The sequence below is a fragment of the Bubalus bubalis genome, chromosome 2, assembly GCF_019923935.1.
Source record: "Bubalus bubalis isolate 160015118507 breed Murrah chromosome 2, NDDB_SH_1, whole genome shotgun sequence".
Taxonomy (NCBI): Eukaryota; Metazoa; Chordata; class Mammalia; order Artiodactyla; family Bovidae; genus Bubalus; species Bubalus bubalis.
In genome coordinates, this window is record NC_059158.1 from 20,054,692 (window position 1) to 20,077,180 (window position 22,489).

Here is a 22,489-nt window from a genome sequence, read left to right on the forward strand (position 1 = left end):
CTTCTAGAAAAATAGAAAAGAACCAGTGGTGTTTGTGTTATCAATGGCGTAATACAAGTAACGATAGATTAACTCAGATCCAGCCTGTCTGATTCTCAGTCTACTGCTCACCAGCCATGACACCTGGGAATACAGTGACTTTCTTCTGGTGTGAGTTTCTTCATAAAATGAGGGCATAGATGCTCATTCTGCCAAAGTCACAAATATCATGGTGGAGGCCCACACAGTGCTTGCCTTGCTTCTTTCTCCTTGTGGTTTTAAGTCTGTTTCCACAGGGTCTTGCTTTCTTGCCCAGATGACAACTCTGAATCCACTGGTGAGAAAAAAGCTGGGCTCCAGAAAATAAAGTCAAAGTGAAAGTCACTCAGTTGTGTCTGACTCTTTGCGACCCCATGGACTATACAATCCATGGAATTCTCCAGAATACTGGAGTGGGCAGCCGTTCCCTTCTCCAGGGGATCTTCCCAACCCAGGGATTGAACCCAGGTCTCCTGCATTGCAGGCATATTCTTTACCAGCTGAGCCAGCAGGAAAATAAAAGCGAACTTGAAGAAGTGGTAAGGGCAGGGCTCACTCGTCTCATTTCTCTTGAAGGCTTTCTTTATTACCTTTGTAACTAAAGTCTGCAATTATTATTTATTGTCAAATTTACTATCCCGGTAAATTGAATGTGGAAAGAAGAACACAAACGTGGCTGAAAAAAAAACGCTAGGAAAAAAAAAAAGCTCTTTCTGAGCTTTTCAGCCTTCATATTATATTCTAATGGCAGAAATGATCAAAACAGATGTATAGCATTAAAAACGAGAGGTTGCCAAATGTGGGATGAAAATTAGGGGCCAGGGATATAGGACTTGGTGCCCTGGGGAGGGGAAGAGGATGCATTTTCCCAGGTTTCCCTCCATGCATGGCCCCTTACGGAGAAGGCAATGGCAGCCCACTCCAGTACTCTTGTCTGGAAAATCCCATGGATGGAGGAGCCTGGTAGGCTACAGTCCATGGGGTTGCTGAGGGTCGGACACAACTGAGCGACTTCACTTTCACTTTTCACTTTCATGCATTGGAGAAGGCAATGGCAACCCACTCCAGTGTTCTTGCCTGGAGAATCCCTGCTGTCTATGGGGTCGCACAGAGTCGGACACGACTGAAGTGACTTAGCAGCATGGCCCCTGATGTGGAGCTCTCATGGCCAATATGATGACCTGGATAAAACCCTAGGCCTGGAATTAGGAGTTCTCCATTCAGTCCCTCGTTCTGTCATCAACAAGCCTATGATCTTGAACAAAGCATTTCACCTCACTGATTGATTTTTTTTTTTATAAAGTGAGAATTCAGAGTAAATTGTCTTTAAGTACCTTCCAATTCTAAATCCTGTGGTTTTCCTTTAGCCAGAAGGTCAAAGTTGCTGCCACCTCCGCCATCACTAAACAGGGATAAGGCAGCTTATACCATCAGTCACCATGGCCACCCTTCCTGGGAGCCTTCTGTGAGTGCACAGCCTCCTATAATTACACCTATTGCACCACAAAACCTTTGAAAGGAAACAGTTATTTACCAGTCATTGCATTTGGATACTAAGAGCACAGCTGCCGCCCTGATGATGTTGCAGACTGCCAGCCAAGACAGGTCTGTGAGAAGCCAAGGGTAGGGCTCCCTGGATTATAGTCTCATATATTCTGAGGTCCAAGATGCCAATGGTGTGAAACCACATTTGGTTTAAGTAAACCATGTTGGTCTGAAGCATGATGCAAAGTGGATGAGGGAAAAGAAAATCTTCAAGTGTGCCAAAAAAAAAAAGACGTATTGTCCCTTAGTTTCAGTTGTCTGGCTCCTCTTAAGTCAAACAAAAGCAATTTTGCTCAAGCAAAGTTGAGGTAAAAATGAAAGTTACAGAAATAACAGCCTTGTCTTTGCTGGTTATTTTACTTTAAAGTCACCCTGTAGGTTGGACTGGATGAAGAACAGTTGTTTTTTTTTCCCCAATTAGGTAACCATCCAGATGACTGCTATTATTAAGATGACTGTTTATTTTCTTTATTATTTCTTCATTATTCATACCTGTTTTAGGAGTTAGTTGTAAATTTATTCTTCCAGTAGAAGCCATCTAACCAACCATAAGAATCACACCTCAAGTGCTGCTGCTTGTTTAGAGACCTGAAATAAGCCAGCTGTGTGAAGCCTATGCCTCAGCTGCTGACATGTGGCCTACAAGGTCAATCTTCTGAGTGTCTTGTTGTAGAAACACATGCATTTGGGGTGGGAAAGAGAAGGCGCCCCCAGGGCTTGAGTTTGTGGAAGGGGAGCAGGTGTGGACATTCATCCTGACCCATAGCACTTTGTAGCAAGGTCAGGAGCAGAGGCCAGAGTGCCGCTCTAAGTGTTCTCATACAAAAATGACTCACCCTTGCATTCCTGTGTCAACCGGTCAGCAATCCTGAGGTAATAAATAGACCCAGAGTTGCTTTACCTGGTGTCAGTAGCCTTGGGTTCTCGGGGTGGGGTGCAGACTGCCAGGCCCTCAGAGGTCAGGGTGTTGAGCCAGGCAGGAAGGTTTTCTAGACAGTCACTGGTCTTAGACTCGCTTATTTAAAGGAGCCCAGAGCCTGAACAGACTGTTATTGTGGATGCTCATGTCCTTGGCTTGGCAAGCAAATGTTTTGGTTCTATTTTGGGGTTTTTCTCTACTGTTCGGGGCCTGTCATCCATCATCAGGGGTGATCAAGGTACCTTCAGATCTGTTGGTGATCGAAATCCAAGTGAGTGAGTTGATCTGGACATTTCCCCGTAGCCTTTCTCTCAGTCCATCTCTGCAGTTTCAGTTTGAAAGTCCTGTCCTTGCTGTAATTGAAAACCAAAAGCCAAACAACAAAACCAGTTTCCTTCAAATTCTGTCAGTTTTGCAGACAGCGTGACGAGGTCACCCGTGGTGTTGCACACGTGGATAGGAAAGAAGGCTGACCCTGTAATCATGGGGCCTAAGATGTTCCAGTAGTTTAGAATTTTCTAAGACACTTTGGCAATTCTCTTTTCAGATTTTTCAAAAAAGAGTGTGGAATTAAAGTAATAGGAAGTTATTTTTAATAAACATAACATTTTCTCCTTTTTTCTAGGAACTACACATTGAGATTTATGCCAATTCCTATGTACGATGCTTCTCAGGCCTTAAAAACAAACCCTGAAAAGACAGAAGAGGCTCTCCAGAAGGTACTGAAGGATCAATAGCTTAATTATAATAAATTCACATTTGAATGGAATTATGTGAATAATAATACTGAATGTATGAACAGTACTTTGTATTTTACAAAGCTATTTTCATATTTGTATTCTTGTGATTATGACTGGCATAATGCATGACTGGGGGAGGAATAAGATAAGAAAGATTAAAACTTGTGAACGTTAGGTGGAGTGAAAGAACATTCTTATAACATCAGCATGCCAGAGCTCAGGCATGGATAACTTCCTCTTTATCCTTTGGAGAATGTGTAGAAATCCATGTCAGCTAGCACATCCTTCATCTTCAACAGCCTGAACCTTCCCTTCTTTCTTCATCGAGAAACAGGGTATTGTTGAGATCTCTGTCATCTTTTTCTATAAATGTGTCCGAATCCACACCCATTCCCGCTTCCTTTCTGGTGACCCCAGAGGAGGGTGGGCGCTTTCCCTTAGAAGCCCAGCCATCCATGGTGCCTTTGACCCCAGCATCTCTGCCCTTTGCTGGTAACTTGCCCTGTCAGTCATTCGTTCACTCTTTCATGTCTTCATCCTTCTCTTTCTATGGTTATGGCTACCTTTGTATCTACTTAGGATATGCTCAAATATTTCCCATCTGACTCCACATTTATCATGCTATTATTTGGGGAATCTCCTAAATCTTTCTTCCCTCTTTGGGCTTTCCTCTGGTGGTGCCACCCTCTGTCCAGTCTCCTAAGTTTGACTTCTTTTTCCCTATATCGTCTGCAGCCAATCCATCACCAAGTTTACTAACTGTGTAGCATAAATCTCTTCATTTACTCTCTTTCCCTCTATTCCTATAACAGATGCTTTTGTTCCAGCCTCATCCTCTCTCACCAGGATGGTTAAATCCCTTTGTCTGTTTTCCATGCCACAGTCAAAAATAGCCATCTTTCTTCTTGGTGAATTTGATCAGACTAAAACCTTCAATCCAGTCCTCCCCAGAGGCTTTTAGGATAAAGCCTAATCTCCTTAGCTTGGCAAGAATTTCTACTCAGGATCTGTCTCCTATTCACTGTCAATTTCATCTCTTAACCACCCCATGGTCTTTGTTTTTCTCTACTTCAGGGAACTTGATAGAAATGCAAATTCTTGGGCCTCAGAAACTGAGGCAGGACTTAGCCATCTGGGTTTTTCTGAGCTTTCCTGATGCTTTGTAACATTTGAGAATCACTGCTTGAGTCTAGATGATACTCGTGCTTACCCCACTACTGTACATGTTTGTTGAGACTGAAATCCAGGGTCAACCTATCCAGGAAGACTTCTCAAGAGTCCCTTTCCCCCAGTAGGTAGGTGGTTCTTCCACTGACCTTGTGACATTGTTTTAAGTTACCTGCCTCCATTTTTTTTTTCCCCTCCCAGTGACTGAGCTCTTTGAAGGCAGAGCCTGCATTTTTCATCTTGTTTTATTCTCAGAAGCTAGTGCAGTACCTGGTGTGCACACTTAGATGTTCTTTAGACGTTCAGTGAATTAAGGGAGTAAGGTTGGGAGTGGAGGAAGAGGAAAGTGTGGGGTTGCAAAAGAAACCATCTAAGATTTGTGTTCAAAAGTTCCAAGTCAGACTCTTCCCAGCTTTGTAAGTTCTGTAAGTACTTAGTGTTTCTGAACTTCGGTTTCTTCTCTATATAAAAAATAAAGCTATACAATAACAGTGTTTAGCTGACACTTAGAATATAGTTCATGCTGGGGGCCTGACACTATATTAAATGATTTACATAAATTAATACTTGTCAACTTTAAATCCATGAGTTTTGTTCTATTATATCCTCATTTTATGGATAAGAAAACTGAAAGTGTGTCTAATTTGCCTAAGGTCTCCATAAGGATCAAATGAGGTGGTGTACATGAAAAGCAATTTGTCGACCATAAAGCAAAATACAAATGTTACATATCTTTATGCTTTCCTAAAGGATATTAGTCAGCTTATAACAGAAGACATATTCTATAGAGATGAGGTTTCTGATTTCAGATTAGACATGCAGAGTTTGTAAGTCATCATTCCCATTCTCTCAAGAAAAAAGCTTAACAGAAAATGAGTGACTTTTCTTAGGTCTGTCACCCTGGAAATGGTAATACAGAAAATCAAAGCTGGGATCAGCTTACCAGGAGCAGAAGCTAGTGGAGCCAGAGGAACTCAGAGGAATGCTTAAATAGCAATTGATGAATTGTTGCAGGCTTAGTGTGGACTAATTTGAGAGCTAAAAACTCTTAGAGGCTCAGTCTTAGGTAGGCTCTGACTCTTGCCTAGGTTTTAGTTATAAGAACCCTAACATGTTATCACAGTGAAGATTGGAGGATAATTCGCTCGCGTTTCTGGCAGGGGGATGGGAAAAGGGAACCATTTTGAAATACAGTCAGAACATGCTATCCTCTGTAACAAAAGCCAACCCTCAAGAGAAACTATTCTATAAGAGCCTTACCTGACCTAGTGAAAGGCAGACCACTGTATCCCCTTCCAGCCTTTTGTTTCACATAAGGGAGAGGGGAAAAAAGAGGGCCAAGAAACACTTAAAAAGGTTACAGTCCAGGGACTCAGACCTAGTTTTTTTTTTTTTTTTTTCCTCAAAAAAAAGCCTAAATTTAGTCTTAAGGTTATAGAATGTTTCCCCTCCCTATTACATTATATCACACATCAACTATAATAACAGTGAATTACAACTGAGCAAAGCTGTAAGACACTATTTAAGAAGGCATTTCTAGGGAAACCCCAAAATAGCAGGAGAGACATAAACAGGTTGATAGAAGAACTTAAACCCCTGACATACACAGTTACAGCAGACATTCAACACAACCCATTTTCTAGCTGCTGCTGCTGCTGCTAAGTCATTTCAGTCGTGTCCGACTCTGTGCGACCCCAGAGACGGCAGCCTACCAGGCTCCCCTGTCCCTGGAATTCTCCAGGCAAGAACACTGGAGTGGGTTGCCATTGCCTTCTCCAATGCATGAAAATGAAAAGTGAAAGTGAAGTCGCTCAGTTGTGTCTGACCCTCAGCGACCCCATGGATTGCAGCCTACCAGGCTCCTCTGTCCATGGGATTTTCCAGGCAAGAGTACTGGAGTGGGGTGCCATTGCCTTCTCCGAGTTTCTAGCTGGATGAACATAAAACCTTCACGTTAAAAGACTGATGACCTCAGTGCCTATTACTAGATACATCATATCTGGCTTTCAACAAAAAATGACAAGGCATGCTAAAAGACAAGAAGAACCACAGTGTGAGCAGCCAAAGCAAATATCAGAACCAGACTCAGATATGACACAGAGTTTGGAATTATCAGACAGGTCATTAAAACAATTATAATCAAATATGTTATGGGCTTTAATGGAAAAAGTAAAAAAAAAAAAACATGCAAAAACAGATAGGTATTAAAAACAGAGAAAGAGGAACTAAGAAAATAAATCAAAAGAAAGTGCTAGAAGACAGAAATGCTGTAACTAACAAAAAAATGCCTTTTATTAGCTCATCAGTGGGCTGGAGACAGTGGAGGAAAGAATCATTGAGTTTGAGGATATGTCAGTAGAAACTTCCCTGAAAAAACTTTGCCACTCAAACATATTTTTTTCTAAAATATTCCCTTCAGACTGAAATGCAAAGAGGAAAAATAGAATAGGAGGGAAAAAGAACAGAATATCCTAGAACTATGGGAAAAATTACAAAACATTGAATAGCCTTGTAATGGGAATATCAGAAGGAGAAAAAAGAGAAAGGAACAGAAGAAGTAATAACTGAGAATTTTTTGAAATTAATGACAGAAACCAAATCACAGATCCAGGGAACTCAGAGAACACCAAGCAAAATAAATACCTCCCTACCCCCCTAACCCCCAACCCCGCCAAAAAAAAATCAACATGTAAGCACATCATATTCAGACTGCTGAAAATCAAGGAGAAAATGTTGAAGGAGGACGGGAAAATACATCTTGCATATTGAGAAATTAGGACAAGAATTATATCAGACTTTGAGTCAGAAATCATGCAAACAAGAAGAAAATAGAGTGAAATACTAAATATTTGGAAGGAAAAAAAAACAGACTGGAATTCTGCATCTAGCAAAATTTTTCTTCAAAAATAAGGAAGACTTTCTAAGTGGTGTTAAAGGGATGAAAGGGAGAAATTGGCAATACTGTCATTAATGTCAGAGAAGGCGATGGCACCCCACTCCAGTACTCTTGCCTGGAAAACCCCATGGACGGAGGAGCCTGGTGGGCTGCAGTCCATGGGGTCACTGAGAGTCGGACATGACTGAGCGACTTCACTTGCACTTTTCACTTTCATGCATTGGAGAAGGCAATGGCAACCCACTCCAGTGTTCTTGCCTGGAGAATCCCAGGGGCGGCGGAGCCTGGTGGGTTGCTGTCTATGGTGTCTCACAGAGTTGGACACGACTGAAGCGACTTAGCAGCAGCAGCAGCAGCAGTCATTAGTGTACCTGTACTACTTGTGAAATGGACAGCCTTGGGGTTAATCTGAGTATAACTTACAATTGGCCCACCTTATCTACATCTATGGGCTCAACCATCCATGGACCATGTAGTGCCGTAGTATTTACTATTGAAAAATATCTGTTTACAAGCACACCTGTGCAGTTCAAACCTGTGTTGTTCAAGTAGCAATTCTAGTGTTATTTGAAAGAAGAGTTGAATTAATTGTAAATGTACTTTGCAGACACTAGGGCAACCACTAAAATATAATTCTCTAAGAAAGGAGAAAAAAGTGGATCATATATAATGCTTAAAATCAGAGAAGACAGAAAAGGAGAGGATAAAAAAAGAAAGAACAGAGTATGCAAATATGTTAATTAAAAAATTTGTGTTTTTTAAATGAAAATTGTTGCCTTTAAAGCTCATATTTATTGTTTTCTTTTCCTATAGTACTTACTATGCTTTTATATATTCCATTTTTCATTGTCACAGAACCCTGTCCTCTTGCCCTTAAATTTTACTCTATTGAAGAACAATATTGTGATTCTGTATTCAATCTTTATTATTTTTAAATATAAGATTCCTTTATTAAAAACACATTGTTTTTTGCCTATGTGCTGCTGCTATTTTCAGCAGTGAGACTGAAGATGTCTAACAGACTCTAGACTGTCTCCCAGGTCACTGCTGCCCAGGGGTACTGGCAATGTGATGATGACACTCTTGGGTCTCCCCCTTTCCATTTGACCTGAGTCAAGCCCCTGTCCTGTCGTGGTTTTCTGCCTTGGCACCTAAAGGTGCATAGAAGGAAAATTCACCCTGTTAATTCAAGATGCAAATACTTTTCAGTGGTGATGTGTACATGACTGTTTTTAAAGACTCTTAGCATTGTCTTTCTTCTCTCCCTGTACTAGCTGTTAGAAATGAGCTTTGAATACTAATTTTTTTCTAAAATCCTCCCTCCAAGCTCAGTCTGTGGAGCCCGGTTGGTGCCCCTGGGGCAGTCCTGGAAGCGCGTGGGCCTGCCTTGGGTGCACTGCCTGTATGTGAGCGGAGCCTCCTGAGTAAACAATCTGATCTCAGAACTGGCGCATGGCCAGGGCTTAGTGAGGCCAAATGTAGAACAAGTAACAAAGCAAAAGCACCCCAAACTAGGGGGCAATGTGTGTCTGCCAGTTTCAGGCAAGAATCTTTTTTTTAGCAAAGACATTCTACCTGATGGTAATGTCACCTTGGAAAGAGATGACTTCTTGGGAAGCAGCAAGAAAAAATTAACGTAATATAATGTCATGGTATTAATGTGTCACTTTAATGATGCCCCATTTCAGGGATCTTTCTGTTTTATAATTTCTTCATTTATGTTTAGTATAATAGTACATTTTGCTCTGCTTTGTAGTTTCCAGGGATGATAGTAATTATAGTCTGTTTTAATTGTTCCTAATTGGTATTAAGTAGTAGTCATTTTAGCATATGCAAAATTAAAATGAAAATGTAATAATGCTGAAAGCCTCATAGTTATTAGACATTCTTAGGGAACTTTAGTGACAAATTAGAAGCCAAATGGTTAAGTTGCATTAATAAGACAAATAAAAGCAACAACTTAAAAAAATAGATGGCATACTTAGTTATCTCACCTTAATAGGTATTCATTATCCCCAATAGTTTATACTACATTTTTTTGCCCAATGTGTATATTGTTCTTCTTAAATACTTTATTCCAGTCTAGTTATCATTTGTATTTTTGAGTTTTCCATAAAACATTGTCTATGTATAAAAATATAGATTGTCAAGTAACTTTAAGACTTCATTTTCTGTAGGAATCCATTTTCTAATTTTTGATACTTTTACTAAAATCATTCCTATTTTTAAAAATACATGTAAGCCTGGTAGATTAAGGAAATTAGTATATAGCTTTGAGATGGACCAGCCTGTATCCTTCCAATTTTGTACCTGTTTTTTTCCTTTAAAGAATTTTCTGAATGCTGGTGAATTCTACCCCTGGAATAAGGCCAAGAGGTTCAGAAAAGACCACCCATACTCTGTAGGGGTACTTATTTAGCTTCTGAACTGTTGATTGGTTAAAAATTTATGAGAGAGAAAGATTACAATCATGTGCAGGAAAGTGATGAAAAGGCAGTAAATGGGGTGTCTAACCCTGCAGGCAATTAAATATTTGCTCTTCTTTGTCAACTACTGAGTCACATAAAAATCACCCCTGTTACCTGCAAGTAAAATTTCTAACTAAGAACACCTATAATGCATCTGATAGTCCATTTGCCCATCTCGTACATTCTGTGGGGCCAGGGCACTGGCAGGATGTGAAAATTAGTTGCTTGGGTCTTCACTTCAGCTGCTGGCTGTTTCACTGATGACTTTACTCTCTGGTGAGTTGACATGTCTTCTTGAGAGAAACCTGTGCTTAATTTCCAGATAGAAAACTATCTGCTCCGGAATCACGAGACTAGAAAATACCTTCAAGAGCAGGCCTATCGCCTCCAGCAGGGCATTGTCACCAGCACCACACAGCAGGTAAGAGGGTACCAGTCTTCTCCCAGGGCCGGTGTTCCTCCTGCTTACGCTGAACTGACCCTTGATAAGAGCCAGAGACCAAGGATTTCTATCATTTGAATCATTTCCCATGGGACAGTAAGAACCCATTTCTGAAAATGACAACAAAGGTAAGTAGAGTTTGGGGGAAGATGTAGAGGGAGGAAAATGTAGGTTAATTCTTATACTAAATATACAGTTTTCATTGTTGACGATTTTGTGGATTTTAAGACTGTCAGTAAGGTGATGGTCAGTTGCTAAGTTATGGACATAATGACTCTGTGACCCATAGACTGCAGCATGCCAGGCTCCTCTGTCCTCCACTATCTTCCCGAGTTTGCTCAAATTCATGTCTGCTGAGTTGGTGATGCTATCTAACCATCTCATCCTCTGCCACCTCCTTCTTCTTTTGCCTTTAATCTTTCCCAGCATCAAGGTATTTCCCAGTGAGTCAACTTTTTGCATCAGGTGGCCAAAGTATTGAAGCTTAACTTCAGCTATAGTCCTTCCAGTCAATATTCATGGTTCATTTCCTTTAGGATTGACTGGTTTGATCTCCTTGCAGTCAGATGTGATTTAGATTTATATATAAAACTATTAGGAACCCTAGATTATAGATGATAAAATCTGAGGGTAATCAGATTTAATACTTTGGAGACCTTCTGTTCCATTTCTTCTACTCCATTTCACTTCTCTGAGTAGGAAACAAATTCCCAAATTCTTCTGAATAATTAAGAATTTGTTGAATGTTAATTAACACGTAAGTGCTGAAGAGAAACTATTCTTTTCTTTTACTTCATTCCTTTTCTCTCTACTTAACTTTAAAAAAGTGTGAAATATTTTCCTCCAAAAACATAGCCAAACCCAAGGATCATAAAATATTCGAGGAAAATCTATAAGATGGCAAAGAAAGAAGATACACCAAAGAACTGAGCTCAGATGGTTCAAAGTAGAGCAGAGAACTAAACAAAATTTTTTTTTAATTTAATAACTTCAGTGGGATTTGAGAGAATATTATATACATAAAATAGGAATTAGCTGCTATGAAAAGGAGTAATCAGAGGACAGGAAACAATGCTTAGCAATTGAAAATACGGAAACTGTAATATAGAATTAAGTTAACTGTTAGTGCACAAATTAAGCTACTTGTTTGGTAGAAAACAGGGAAAATCTGTATAACATGCAGTAAGACAGATGAAAAATATGAGAGAAAAGTAAGTCAAAATAGTGAATAGATTAAAAATGACCAATAGCCTTCCAATAGGAACTCCAGAGGTTAAAAAGAAACATCATAGAAAAAGTTAAAAGAGTAAAAATAATAGAAAAGCATTTCATATGAATGTTGGAGTTGATAACCTATTGAAATAGATCTAGAGGGATGAGTAAAGGACCATACTTGGTCAGAACACTTAGAATAAAGGGAAACAAAAACAAAAACACACCATCTTAAAGAGTTACAGAGAGAATACGCAGGTCATCTTACAAGGGAACTATCCTAGAAACAAATGAGGTTCAGCCATTTTATCAAACAGAATGAGGGCAGAATAAAATTATATTTGGACAGGAATCAGAAATTTTACCCCCAATATTCCATATGAAAAACTGGTTTTTTGAGGAAATTCTCTAGCAAAACAGAAGAAAGTATCAGTTCAGTTCAATTGCTTAGTCATGTCCATCTCCTTGTGACCCCATGGACTGCAGCACACCAGGTCTCCCTGTCCATCACCAACTCCCAGAGCTTACTCAAACTCAAGTCCATCAAGTTGATGATGCCATTCAACCATCTCATCCTCTCTTGTCCCCTTCTTTTCCCGCCTTCAGTCTTTCCCAGCATCAGGGTCTTTTCAAATGAGTCAGTTCTTCGCTTCAGGTGGCCAAAGTATTAGAATTTCAGCATCAGTCCTTCCAATGAATATTTAGGACTGATTTCCTTTAGGATGGACTGGTTTGATCTCCTGGCAATCCAAGGATCTCTCAAAAGTCTTCTCCAACACCATGATTCAAAACCATCAAATCTTCAGTGCTCAGCTTTCTTTATAGTCCAACTTTCACATCTATACACGACTACTGGAAAAACCATAGCTTTGACTAGATGGACCTTTTTTGGCAAAGTAATGTCTCTGCTTTTAATATGCTCTCTAGGTTGGTCATAGCTTTTCTTCCAAGGAGCAAGCGACTTTTAATTTCATGGCTGCAGTGACCATCTACAGTGATTTTGGAGCCCAAGAAAATAAAGTCTGTCACTGTTTCCATTGCCTCCTCATTTATTTGCCATGAAGTGATGGGACTAGATGCCATGATAATTGTTTTTTGAATGTTGAGTTTTAAGCCAGCTGTTTCAACTCTTCTTTTTCACTTTGATCAAGAGACTCATTGCTTTCTGCCATAAGGGTGGTATCATCTGCATATCTGAGGTTATTGATATTTCTACTGGCAGTCTTAATTCCAGCTTGTGCTTCATTGAGCCCAGCATTTTGCATGATGTACTCTGCATGTAAGTTAAATAAACAAGGTGATAATATATAGCCTTGAGATACTCCTTTGCCAATTTGAAACCAGTCCATTGTTCCATGTCCGGTTCTAGCTGTTGCTTCTTGACCTGCATACAGATTTCTCAGGAGGCAGGTAAGGTGGTCTGGCATTCCCATCTCTTGAAGAATTTTCCACAGTTTGTTGTGATCTACACAGTCAAAGGCTTTGGCGTAATTGATAAAGCAGAAGTAGATGTTTTTCTGGAATTCTCTTGCTTTTTCTATGATCCAGTGAATGCTGGCAATTTGATTTCTGGTTTCCCTGCCTTTTCTAAATCCAGCTTGAACATCTGGAAGTTCACGGTGCATGTACTGTTGAAGCCTGGCTTGGAGAATTTTGAGCATTACTTTGCAATTGTGTGAGATGAGTGCAATTGTGTAGTAGTTTGAACATTCTTTGGCATTGTCCTTCTTTGGGATTGGAATGAAAACTGATCTTTTCCAGTCCTGTGGCCACTGCTGAGTTTTCCAAATTTGCTGGCATATTGAATGCAGCACTTTCACAGAGTCATCTTTTAGGATTGAAATAGCTCAACTGGAATTCTATCACTTCCACTAACTTTGTTCATAGTGATGCTTCCTAAGGCCCACTTGTCTTTGCATTCCAGGATGTCTGGCTCTAGTTAAGTGATGATAACCACCATCATGATTATCTGGGTCATTAAGATCTTTTTGGAAAAGAAAGTATACAATATGAGATATAAATAAGAAGCTGTGCCAGAAATGAAATCATTGAAGTTATAAAAGCTGAAAGAAAGCTTTAAAAAATTGCCACTTTGGGGCAATCTGCTTTGAGCTGCAGAATTAAAAGATATACTATTACATTTATTCCTCTATGAATTCCATAATCATAATTCTGTACTGTGCATTTTAGTGGATTTAAAATTTTAATATCAACTTAGACAAGAAGGGAACACCTAATTATTATTATACTAAAAAATATGTAAATGCTGGAAATCTTAATGTAAAAATAATGAAACTAAAGTTAGGTGTTGAAGAGGGAGAAAGATGAGTTGAGTATAAGTATACTAAAGTTTTTGTTTTACTTTTTATTTATAAGTATACTAAAGTTTTACTTTTAGGATAATCCTCTCTAATTCATCAAAAGTCAAAAATACAGATGTAAATCTGCTGTTTGAAAGGGAGATCACCAAAATAATTTAAAAGCAGAGGGCTTTAAAAACTGTTTATTTCAAAAATGTTCATTTCAGTAGATTGAGAGGAACCAAGTGGTAGGAAAAGTTTTATTACTTGAAACTACTTTTTATTGCTTATTCTATTTTCTTACCAGTACAAATATCATTTTAATTTTTGCAGTGTCTTTGGTTTTGGCATCAGGGTAATGCTAGTCTCAGAGAATGACTTTGGAAGTGTTTCTCCTTAACTCTTGGGAATACTTTAAGGAGGATAAGTGTCTGTCTATTCTCAGTGTTTGGTAGAATTCACATGTGAAGCCGTCTGCTCCTGGGCTTTGGTTTGTTGGGAGATTTTGGTTTTTTTAACTGCTCATTTAATTTAATTACTGGTAATTGGTCTGTTCATATGTTTTATTTCTTACTGATTCTGTCTTGGGAGAGTGTATGTTTTGAAAAATTTATTTCTTCTAGATTGTCCATTTTATTTGTGTATATTTGTTTGTTGTTGTTTAGTTAAGTCATGTCTGACTCTTTGCAACCCCCCATGGGTTATAGTCCACCAGGCTCCTCTGTTCATGGAATTTCCCAGACAAGAATACTGAAGTGGGTTGCCACTTCCGTCTCCAGGGAATCTTCCTGACCCAAGGATCAAACCTGTGTCTCCAGCATTGGCAGGTGGATTCTTTACACCGAATCACTTGGGAAGCCTGTGTTTGTTTGTTGTAATCTCTCATGACCCTTTGTATTTCTGTGATGTTACTTGTAACTTCTCTTTATTTCTGATTTATTTATTTGAGCCCTCTTTCTTTTTTTCTTGGTTAGTCTGGCTAAAGATTTATCAGTTTTGTTGATATTTTCAAGACAGACCACAAAGATATCTTTTCAACAAAGTTCTTTTCAAAGAACTGCTCTTAGTTTCATTAATCTTTTCTACTTTTTTTTTGGTCTCTATTCCATTTATTTCTGTTCTGACCTTTAGATTTCTTTCCTTATATCGTGCTGGCCAACACTAACTTTGGTTTTGTTATTTCTCCTTTTTCTACTTTTTTTTATGTGTAAAGTTAGGTAATTTACTTGACATTGTTCTTGTTTCCCAGGTTAGGCTTGCATGGCTATAAACTTCCTTTTAGAACTGTTTTTCCTGTGTCCCACGAATTTTGGGTCATTGTGTTCCCATTTTCATTTGTTTGCAGTTGTTTTTCTTTTTAATTTCCTCTTTGACTTTTTCAGCCTTCCATTTGTTGTTTAGTTGCATATTGTTTGGCCTCTGCATGTTTGTGGTTTTTTGTAGTTTTTTTTTTTTTTTTTCCCCTTGTGGTTGATTTCTAGTCTCCTTACTGTTGTGGTCAGAGAAGATGCTTGATATGATTTCAGCTTTCTTAAATATATTGAGAATTCTTCTGTGGCCCAGCCTGTGATCTATCCTGGAGAATGTTCCATGTATTCTTGAAAAGAATATGTATTCTACTGCTTTGGATAGAGAGCCATTTTAATTTTTTGTTATTCCTTTTTCTTGAAAGAGAATGAAAGAAAGGTGTCCATAATAAATTTGTCATGTATGATCTTTCAGGTAGGTAAAATTATATGGATGACTTTGTATACATAGAGATTCATGAGTGTTCACCAAAATGTAAATAATGGTTATCTCAGGTTTAGATAATAGTTATCTCAGATTAGGTTGAGTTCTATTGTCTTCACAGTTTTGTCTAAACGCTTTATAGTAAGCATGTATTATTTATATAAGAAAAGTACAGCAATAGCTGTTAAGAAAAACATTTATTATGAATATTGGTGAAGTAACAGGGAGTTTGGGGAAGGAAAATATTATTTTTGACCTTACCAATGCCTTAAACATCTTAATTTTTTTCCTATAAGGGACTAATATTAGCTTTTAGTACTTTATGGTTTACTATTATTTCCTGGTTTTAGTGTTTAACATTAAAAGCAGTGAGAAAGCTAAAATCTTACACTGAACCTTTTGCCTTTGGTTCCTTTATGAGCTACCATAACATTCAATATCCTTTTAACTTTTTCCCTCATTCACAGGGGTTTTGTTGCTCATCCAAAAAAATTACTGCCGCAACCTTTAATGCTAATTTTTAAAAGTAAGTTTCATCTTCTCAGTAGAGAGGAAATTATACACAGGAGGCATATACAGATGTTTAATTCTGTAGGGGTGACATCGCTCTGAATTATTCAAGTCATTATGTAGTAGGTATATTGCCACCTTTTCACTTTGGGGATTTCTTAGGACATGATGATTAGCAGTTTTCAGACTTTAATTGTTTCAGTCGCCTTAGGAGAGATTTATCTCCTCCTTATTGAAACTTCTTATTGAAGTTTCCAGAAATAGGAACACAAAAAGAATAGGCCCTCTGTGACTACGCCTGCTAACTGCATAGGCAGTCGTCATTCCCGGGTGACACTGAAGGGATTAAAATGTGTTTTAATGAAACATTAAAGTCTCATAAAAGTTCATATATTTGTTTTTGTCTCTCGTCTTTGTTTGGGAAAGACCTTCTCAAGACTCAACACTGCACCTATGTTTTTGATCTCTTATTTTCATCTTATAAATGCTCTTAATCAAGAGCCAGCAAACTTCTATAAAACAACCAAATAGTAATTAGCCTTTACAGTCCGTATGGTCACTGTTGCAACTGCTCAGCTGTGCTGTGATAGAGTGAAAGCAGCCATGGACAATATCTGCACACATGAGTGTGGCTGAGCCAATAAAACTTTATTTATAAAAACAGGCTCAGAATGGCCTATAGTTTGCCAGCCTCTGCTATGTCTTCTCATTCTTTTTTTTTTTTTTTAAGACAATTTTATTGCCTAGAGCTATTTACTCAACATATTCTCTTTCCTTCCTTTCATGTGCAGGCTTTTATACTTGCTTTCATGGCTTCTTGCTACCCATTCACTTTACAACCTTCTGGAATGTGCCATCTGTCCCTGTCTGCTGAGATGAGACTCAATGGACCTGGTCACCAAGTCAGAGGCCTTTCTCCCTCTTATCTTTTGATGAAAGGAGGCTGTATGTGTAGTGGTCTGACTTGGGGTCTCAAGTCAGATGACCTGGTTTTAAGTACAGATTCTGCTATTCCTTCTTGGTTGGAACTGATGTTAGTCACTAACTAACCTCTTTAAGGCTTGGTTTCATCTGTAAAAATGGGAAAGATGACCCAAAGAAGGTGCTCAGATGATTAAATGAGATAATGTGTGCAAAGTACTTGGTTCCTCACCAGTAAACATTGTTTGTTGCTAATTTTTTATTATCACAATTGCCATGATTATTATAGACCATCTTATCTTTCTTGAGATACACTTCTTAGTTCACTGGATAGTATGCTGTTCTGAATATCGTTCTGTTGTTCTCTGTCCTCCTTTCTACACAACTCTTTCTCCTTTCATCTTCCAAATGCAATCCTTTTTCAAAGTTTTGTACTTAGTGCTATCTAATCTACTTTTACCATTTTAACTCTCTTGTGTGGATGACTCCTGATCTATCTCCTCAGTCCCTGTTTTCTGTAAACAGAAATTCCTGTTTTTCAGCTGTTTGTTTAGCATCCCCATCTGGATGGCCCTCTGACAGCAAGGTGAAAGACCAAACTCATCCTTTGGAATAGCTGATTTCACCATTTCTCTCAGAGACATTGTCAATTCACTGAGACTAGAACTCCTGGAGTCATCTTGGATGCCTCATTCGCTTTCTTCCTTCAGAGTCACTATTCACTGCCCATTTATCTTCAAAGTGTCTTTTACAGCTTTTCTTTTCTTTCTATTTCTACTGCCTGACCTTTTGCTAAGGCTTTTTATTAACTCCTTCCTGTGTCTTTTACAAGCATGGCAAGAACCAGTTAATCCATCTTCCATGTCTCCTTGTGCTTTTTTTTTTGTTTGCTGTTGTTGTTTTTTTGGTATCTTTGTGCATTTTATAGCCCATTTTCTTTGTATCAGGGAAGCTAATACAAAGCTAGACATTGTGAGTGTTAAGGGATTTTTAGATACTCACAGTTGTGGATGGAGCTGGGGGGATAGATGCTCTATGGTTTGCATGCAGTGGTTGAACTCAGTAGCCTGAGCCTGAGTCTTACACTATCTTGTCTTAGCTTAACATTCCAATCTGATGTCCCATAATAAAATGCCTCTGTTTCTAATTGGGAAATAGGAATCCCAAGCGTCTGAATGTGCCATTGCTTATGTTCATTCTTTTACTTAAAATGTCCTTTTCTTTTCTCAGTTTGTAGAACTGTTTCAGGACCCAGTCTAAAAGCTACCTTCAGCCCCAATTAGTTGTAATCTCTCCCTTGACTGAAATCCTTTAGTACTTCTCATCACCCATTTATTCATTGAATAAACACTTATAAGGGTTTGTGATGTGGCAGGCACTGTTACAGGAGATGGAGCTTTGATAGTAAACAAAATGTGTCTTTGTGGATATTACATATGCAAACTTTATATCTTGTTGTGGTTAATTCTGAATATTTCTTTCCACTTCCAGGTTTTTATGTTGTTTGGTGGCAAAGGGTGTATCTTATTTAGGACTGTGTCTCATTCAGTGCTAGGTGTTGAGTTTATTTCTCTTGAATCAAATAAAGAAATAGACATGGAGGAAGATAAAATTTTCCACTGAATAAGCTACTTGCTTCCCTGGTAGCCCAGATGGTAAAGAGTCTGCCTACAATGCAGGAGACTGGGGTTTGATCCCTGGGTCAGGAAGATCCCTGGAGGAAGAAGTGACAACCCACTCCAGTATTCTTGCCTGGAAAACCACACGGATGGAGGAGCCTGGCAGGCAAAACCCCATGGTGTCACAGAGTCAGACACAACTGAGAGACTAACACACACACAGTAAGCTATTTGCTGGAACTGAGGACAGTTGTGACAAAGTGCAAGCAACCAAAGATGGCATTTTATGGCTAATGGTTCTAAGTTCTGCACTTGGGTTCTATAGCTCACTATATTTGGAAAAGCCTAAGTGGTGAAATGGCAACCCACTCCAGTATTCTTGCCTGGAGAATCCCATGGACGGAGGAGCCTGGTAGGTTACAGTCCACAGGGTCGCAAAAAGTCGGACATGACTGAGCGACTTCACTTTCACTTTCACTTTCAAGTGGTCACCATCAAGTGAGATACACTGTATGATTTAGTTGCCAAAGAAACCAATTTTGATTTCCACCACATTAATGAAAGTATAATTTGTACAGTAAGAAAGATGATAGCCCTGTTACTGTGTTACAGTCTATTTTATTTACCCTCATGTTGTGTGAGGATTTTAGATAGAAAATTCAGAGGTGTGCATGGGGGAAGGTATGAGTCAGGGATCACACAGCGGTGTCACTTTGGAATGGTCAAAGAAACTGAGACTGTTAAGCCTGAAGAAAAAAGATTAGAGATGAAAAAGAGAGCTGTGTTCAAACATGAGCAAGATTGTCACATGGAAGAAAGCTTGTAACTGTTCAGAGTGTTCTCAAGGGGGAGGATATGTGACCTGTAGAAGGACATGGGAAGACAGATGAAGACTTAAAGAAGACCTACTCCAAGAATGATTGAGTACATTTCCTTGGAAGGAAGTGAGCTTCTTAAATTATGGCAGTTAGCAACTTTCCTGGGTTGCTTTAGAAAAATGGAACACTTTACTAGGATAAAGTAGAGTTTAAAATGAAGAGCTCGAGTGCCGTCATCTACCTTCAAGTCTTTGATGGGATAGCCCAAGAGATGACAGTATTTCAGACTGCAGTCTCCTTTGTTTTTCTACATTTGTGTACCGTCGGGACTTGAATATGAACTGAGAATCTGAATCCTTTGTTTCCCGTTTTCAAAATGTTCATTTATACTCTGTGTAATCTTTCTGTGTCATCTTAGATAGTTTAACTTTTCTGGGCCTTGGTTCTTTAGTTGTAAAGTCTCTGAATGTGATCTTTTGGGCTTTGCCAAACTTTAGCAAGTATATGTTCAGAAGAATCTCGGAAACTTGTGAGATTTTATGTCTTATTTGAGTCAAAGAATGAAATGTTTGTTTGTTCTGGACGTGATTTTGAAAGTTCCACTTAAAGATCATTTTGCTGAATTCATTTAAACCTTCTCTCCTTAGTGAGTGCTTAATGGCACACGTGTCAGGAATCTCTTTGGTCTCTCATGATTATTAAAGATGATTAGTTTTGTTATAGTGCCACATCGACATACCTCTCAAATTAGTCTTTTGTGGCCTCAGATCTGTATCAGTTCCCTTCTTTGTGTATCAGAACCCAAAATGTGGTTCATTTTGTCTCTCAAAATTAGATATTCCTTCTTAGTGAGATATGAATTATTGATAACCCTTTTTGCTTCAGGAGGCACAGATCAATTCAGTAGTTGGAAGAGTTGGAATTTGTATCAATTAAGAAGATTTTTGAAAGCATACATTTAATTCTCTACAGGGCAAAGTAAATGCATAAAGTTAAAATGTGAACCCTGCCTACAAGCTTAGATTTTGGCCAGGGAAGATAATTATTCCATGACATACATTATTCATGTCACTTCTTTTTCCTGTAGGAGTTCCAGATAGTTTACTTATGTAGCCTTAATACATTTTACAGTCATAGGAGCTGTTCTTCATACATTAGCATTAGTATTACTGACCCTTTGTCAAGAAAGTAGGTGCTTTGAGTGGTGGTATTTTACAGGAGTGTCTTCATTATACACTAGAAAAGAAGATGGGGTAGATGTTACCTGATTTTGTAAAGGAGGACTGGTGATACTCTAGGAAGTAGACATGAGCTCTGTCCTCAGACCATCAGCCTGCTGAGCAGTGTTGTAAATTTTCTATTACTGTGGAATTTGTTGGGGATGGAGGGTTGATTTTGCCTTCCTATAGTTGTTATTTCAAATAATTCAAAATAAATAGAAAAGTGTGAAGTTAAATAAAAAAGAATATTATTGGAGTGTCACCTCTGCCAAATCTGCCCTTCTTGGTATGATAGGGTCTCTGGTGGATAGATATAACTTAAAAATTTTTTTACTTATTTATTTTTGGCTGGCTGGATCTTCATTGCCGCATGGGCTTTTCTCTGGTTGTGCTGGCTACTCTCTAGTTGCAGGGCATGGGCTTCAGTAGCTGCAGCTCCCAGGCTCTAGAGCACAGGCTCAATAGTTGTAGCGGGCTTAGTTGCTCTGTGGCATATGGGATTTTCCCGGATCATGGATCGAACCCCTGTCTCCTGCATTGGCAGGTGGATTCTTTACCACTGAGCCATCAGGGAAGCCCCCCAACCCCCCCGGCCTTTTTTTTTTTTTTTTGAAGAATAGACAACCTGCAGCTTTGATCAAAATACTGGAGAAACTTTTAAAACCACACCGTAGTTGTCTTTTTCTTCAGACATCTTAGCTTTGTTCATGTTTGTCTCTATGCATACAAATATCATAGAGTATAATCTTACCCTTCTGTACTAGTTTTTGTCCACAGTATTTAGCTGCCACTTCCCTTTGGGTTTTATGGTTAAATCCATGAAACAACTGAAAGTGATTCAGATGTAATTAACCTGGGAGAAGGACCTTAAAGTGATAGAAACTAGATGTTATTAACTTTATTATTGCCTATGTTAATATAATCAAACTTCAGCTTATGCTTTTATGGTGGAAAATCATATGATATAATTGAACTAATTTAAAAAATTAAATTTCCAGGGATGTTTCGATTTCCGTAATACTGGGACCAACTGGCTGTGGGCATCATTTTGTCATCTCAACTGTCTCAGAATTGTACATCTCCTTTTTCTGTTTTTTCAATGCTGAACACCATGTTTGACTTGTAGAGGGTACTCAATAAAAATTAATAAAGGAGAGTTACTATCAAGCAAAAAAGTCACTGAGTAGTATGAGATTCTGAATCATCAAGAAATGTTCAGTTTTGTTTTACATGCTGCATTTCCTAAGGCAGGAAAGGGGACCACAATGCCATAAACATTTATCTGGAGTTAATGTTGCCAGAGGTTTCTTGTAGAAACAGACAAATTAATAATTGCTATAAGCCGCCTTCTCAAAGCTTCCAGTTAGGAGACGTTTTCATCCTTGTTCATTCTGTGTTTCCTTCTGTCTGAATATTGGCTGTGCTGACTGGGGTGCTTGCTGTCATTTTTATGGTGTGGAGCAGATGATTGACAGAATGTGTGTGAAAGTACAAGATCATCTCAACTCCTTACGAAGCTGTGAGGGAGATGCCGTCCAGGAAGATTTAAAATCAGCAGAAAGACTCATGCAGGATGCCAAGAACTCTAAAACGGTGAGTTTCACTTCTGGCTACGTGAGAGTCTTCTGTAATGAAAAAGACTTTTAAACTTCAGTTTTAGAAGCTACTTCTAACTTGCTTTACCTTTCTACTCAGTTTCAAGGTTACTAACAAGTGGCAAAGTGAGCTGAGTTAATCTTCGCCTCCTTTCTGTACCCCCATGCTAGTTACTAATAATCAAAATACATTCGTCCCTCGGAATCTGCAGGGTATTGCTGCCAGGACCTCTTGCAGATACCAAAATCTGTGGATGCTCAAGTCCTTTATATGTAAAATGGCATAGCCCAGATGGGCCTCTGTATCCAGGGGTTCTACAGCCTCTGATACAGATGGCCGGCTGTATAGAATTTACAGCAGGGGGTGC

General features: G+C 38.8%; 1 protein-coding gene across 7 annotated transcripts in view; it reads left to right on the forward strand.

The window, feature by feature from the left end:
* Positions 1–22,489, forward strand: part of CARMIL1 (capping protein regulator and myosin 1 linker 1) — a 315,090-nt gene that overhangs the window by 229,665 nt on the left and 62,936 nt on the right. For all 7 annotated transcript variants that reach the window (XM_044928005.2, XM_044928010.2, XM_044928014.2 and 4 more), the window contains 3 exons: positions 3,108–3,201; positions 10,076–10,174; positions 21,991–22,119. In XM_044928005.2, the coding sequence (XP_044783940.1) occupies positions 3,108–3,201; positions 10,076–10,174; positions 21,991–22,119 (322 nt within the window). The remainder of the gene's footprint in view (positions 1–3,107; positions 3,202–10,075; positions 10,175–21,990; positions 22,120–22,489) is intronic.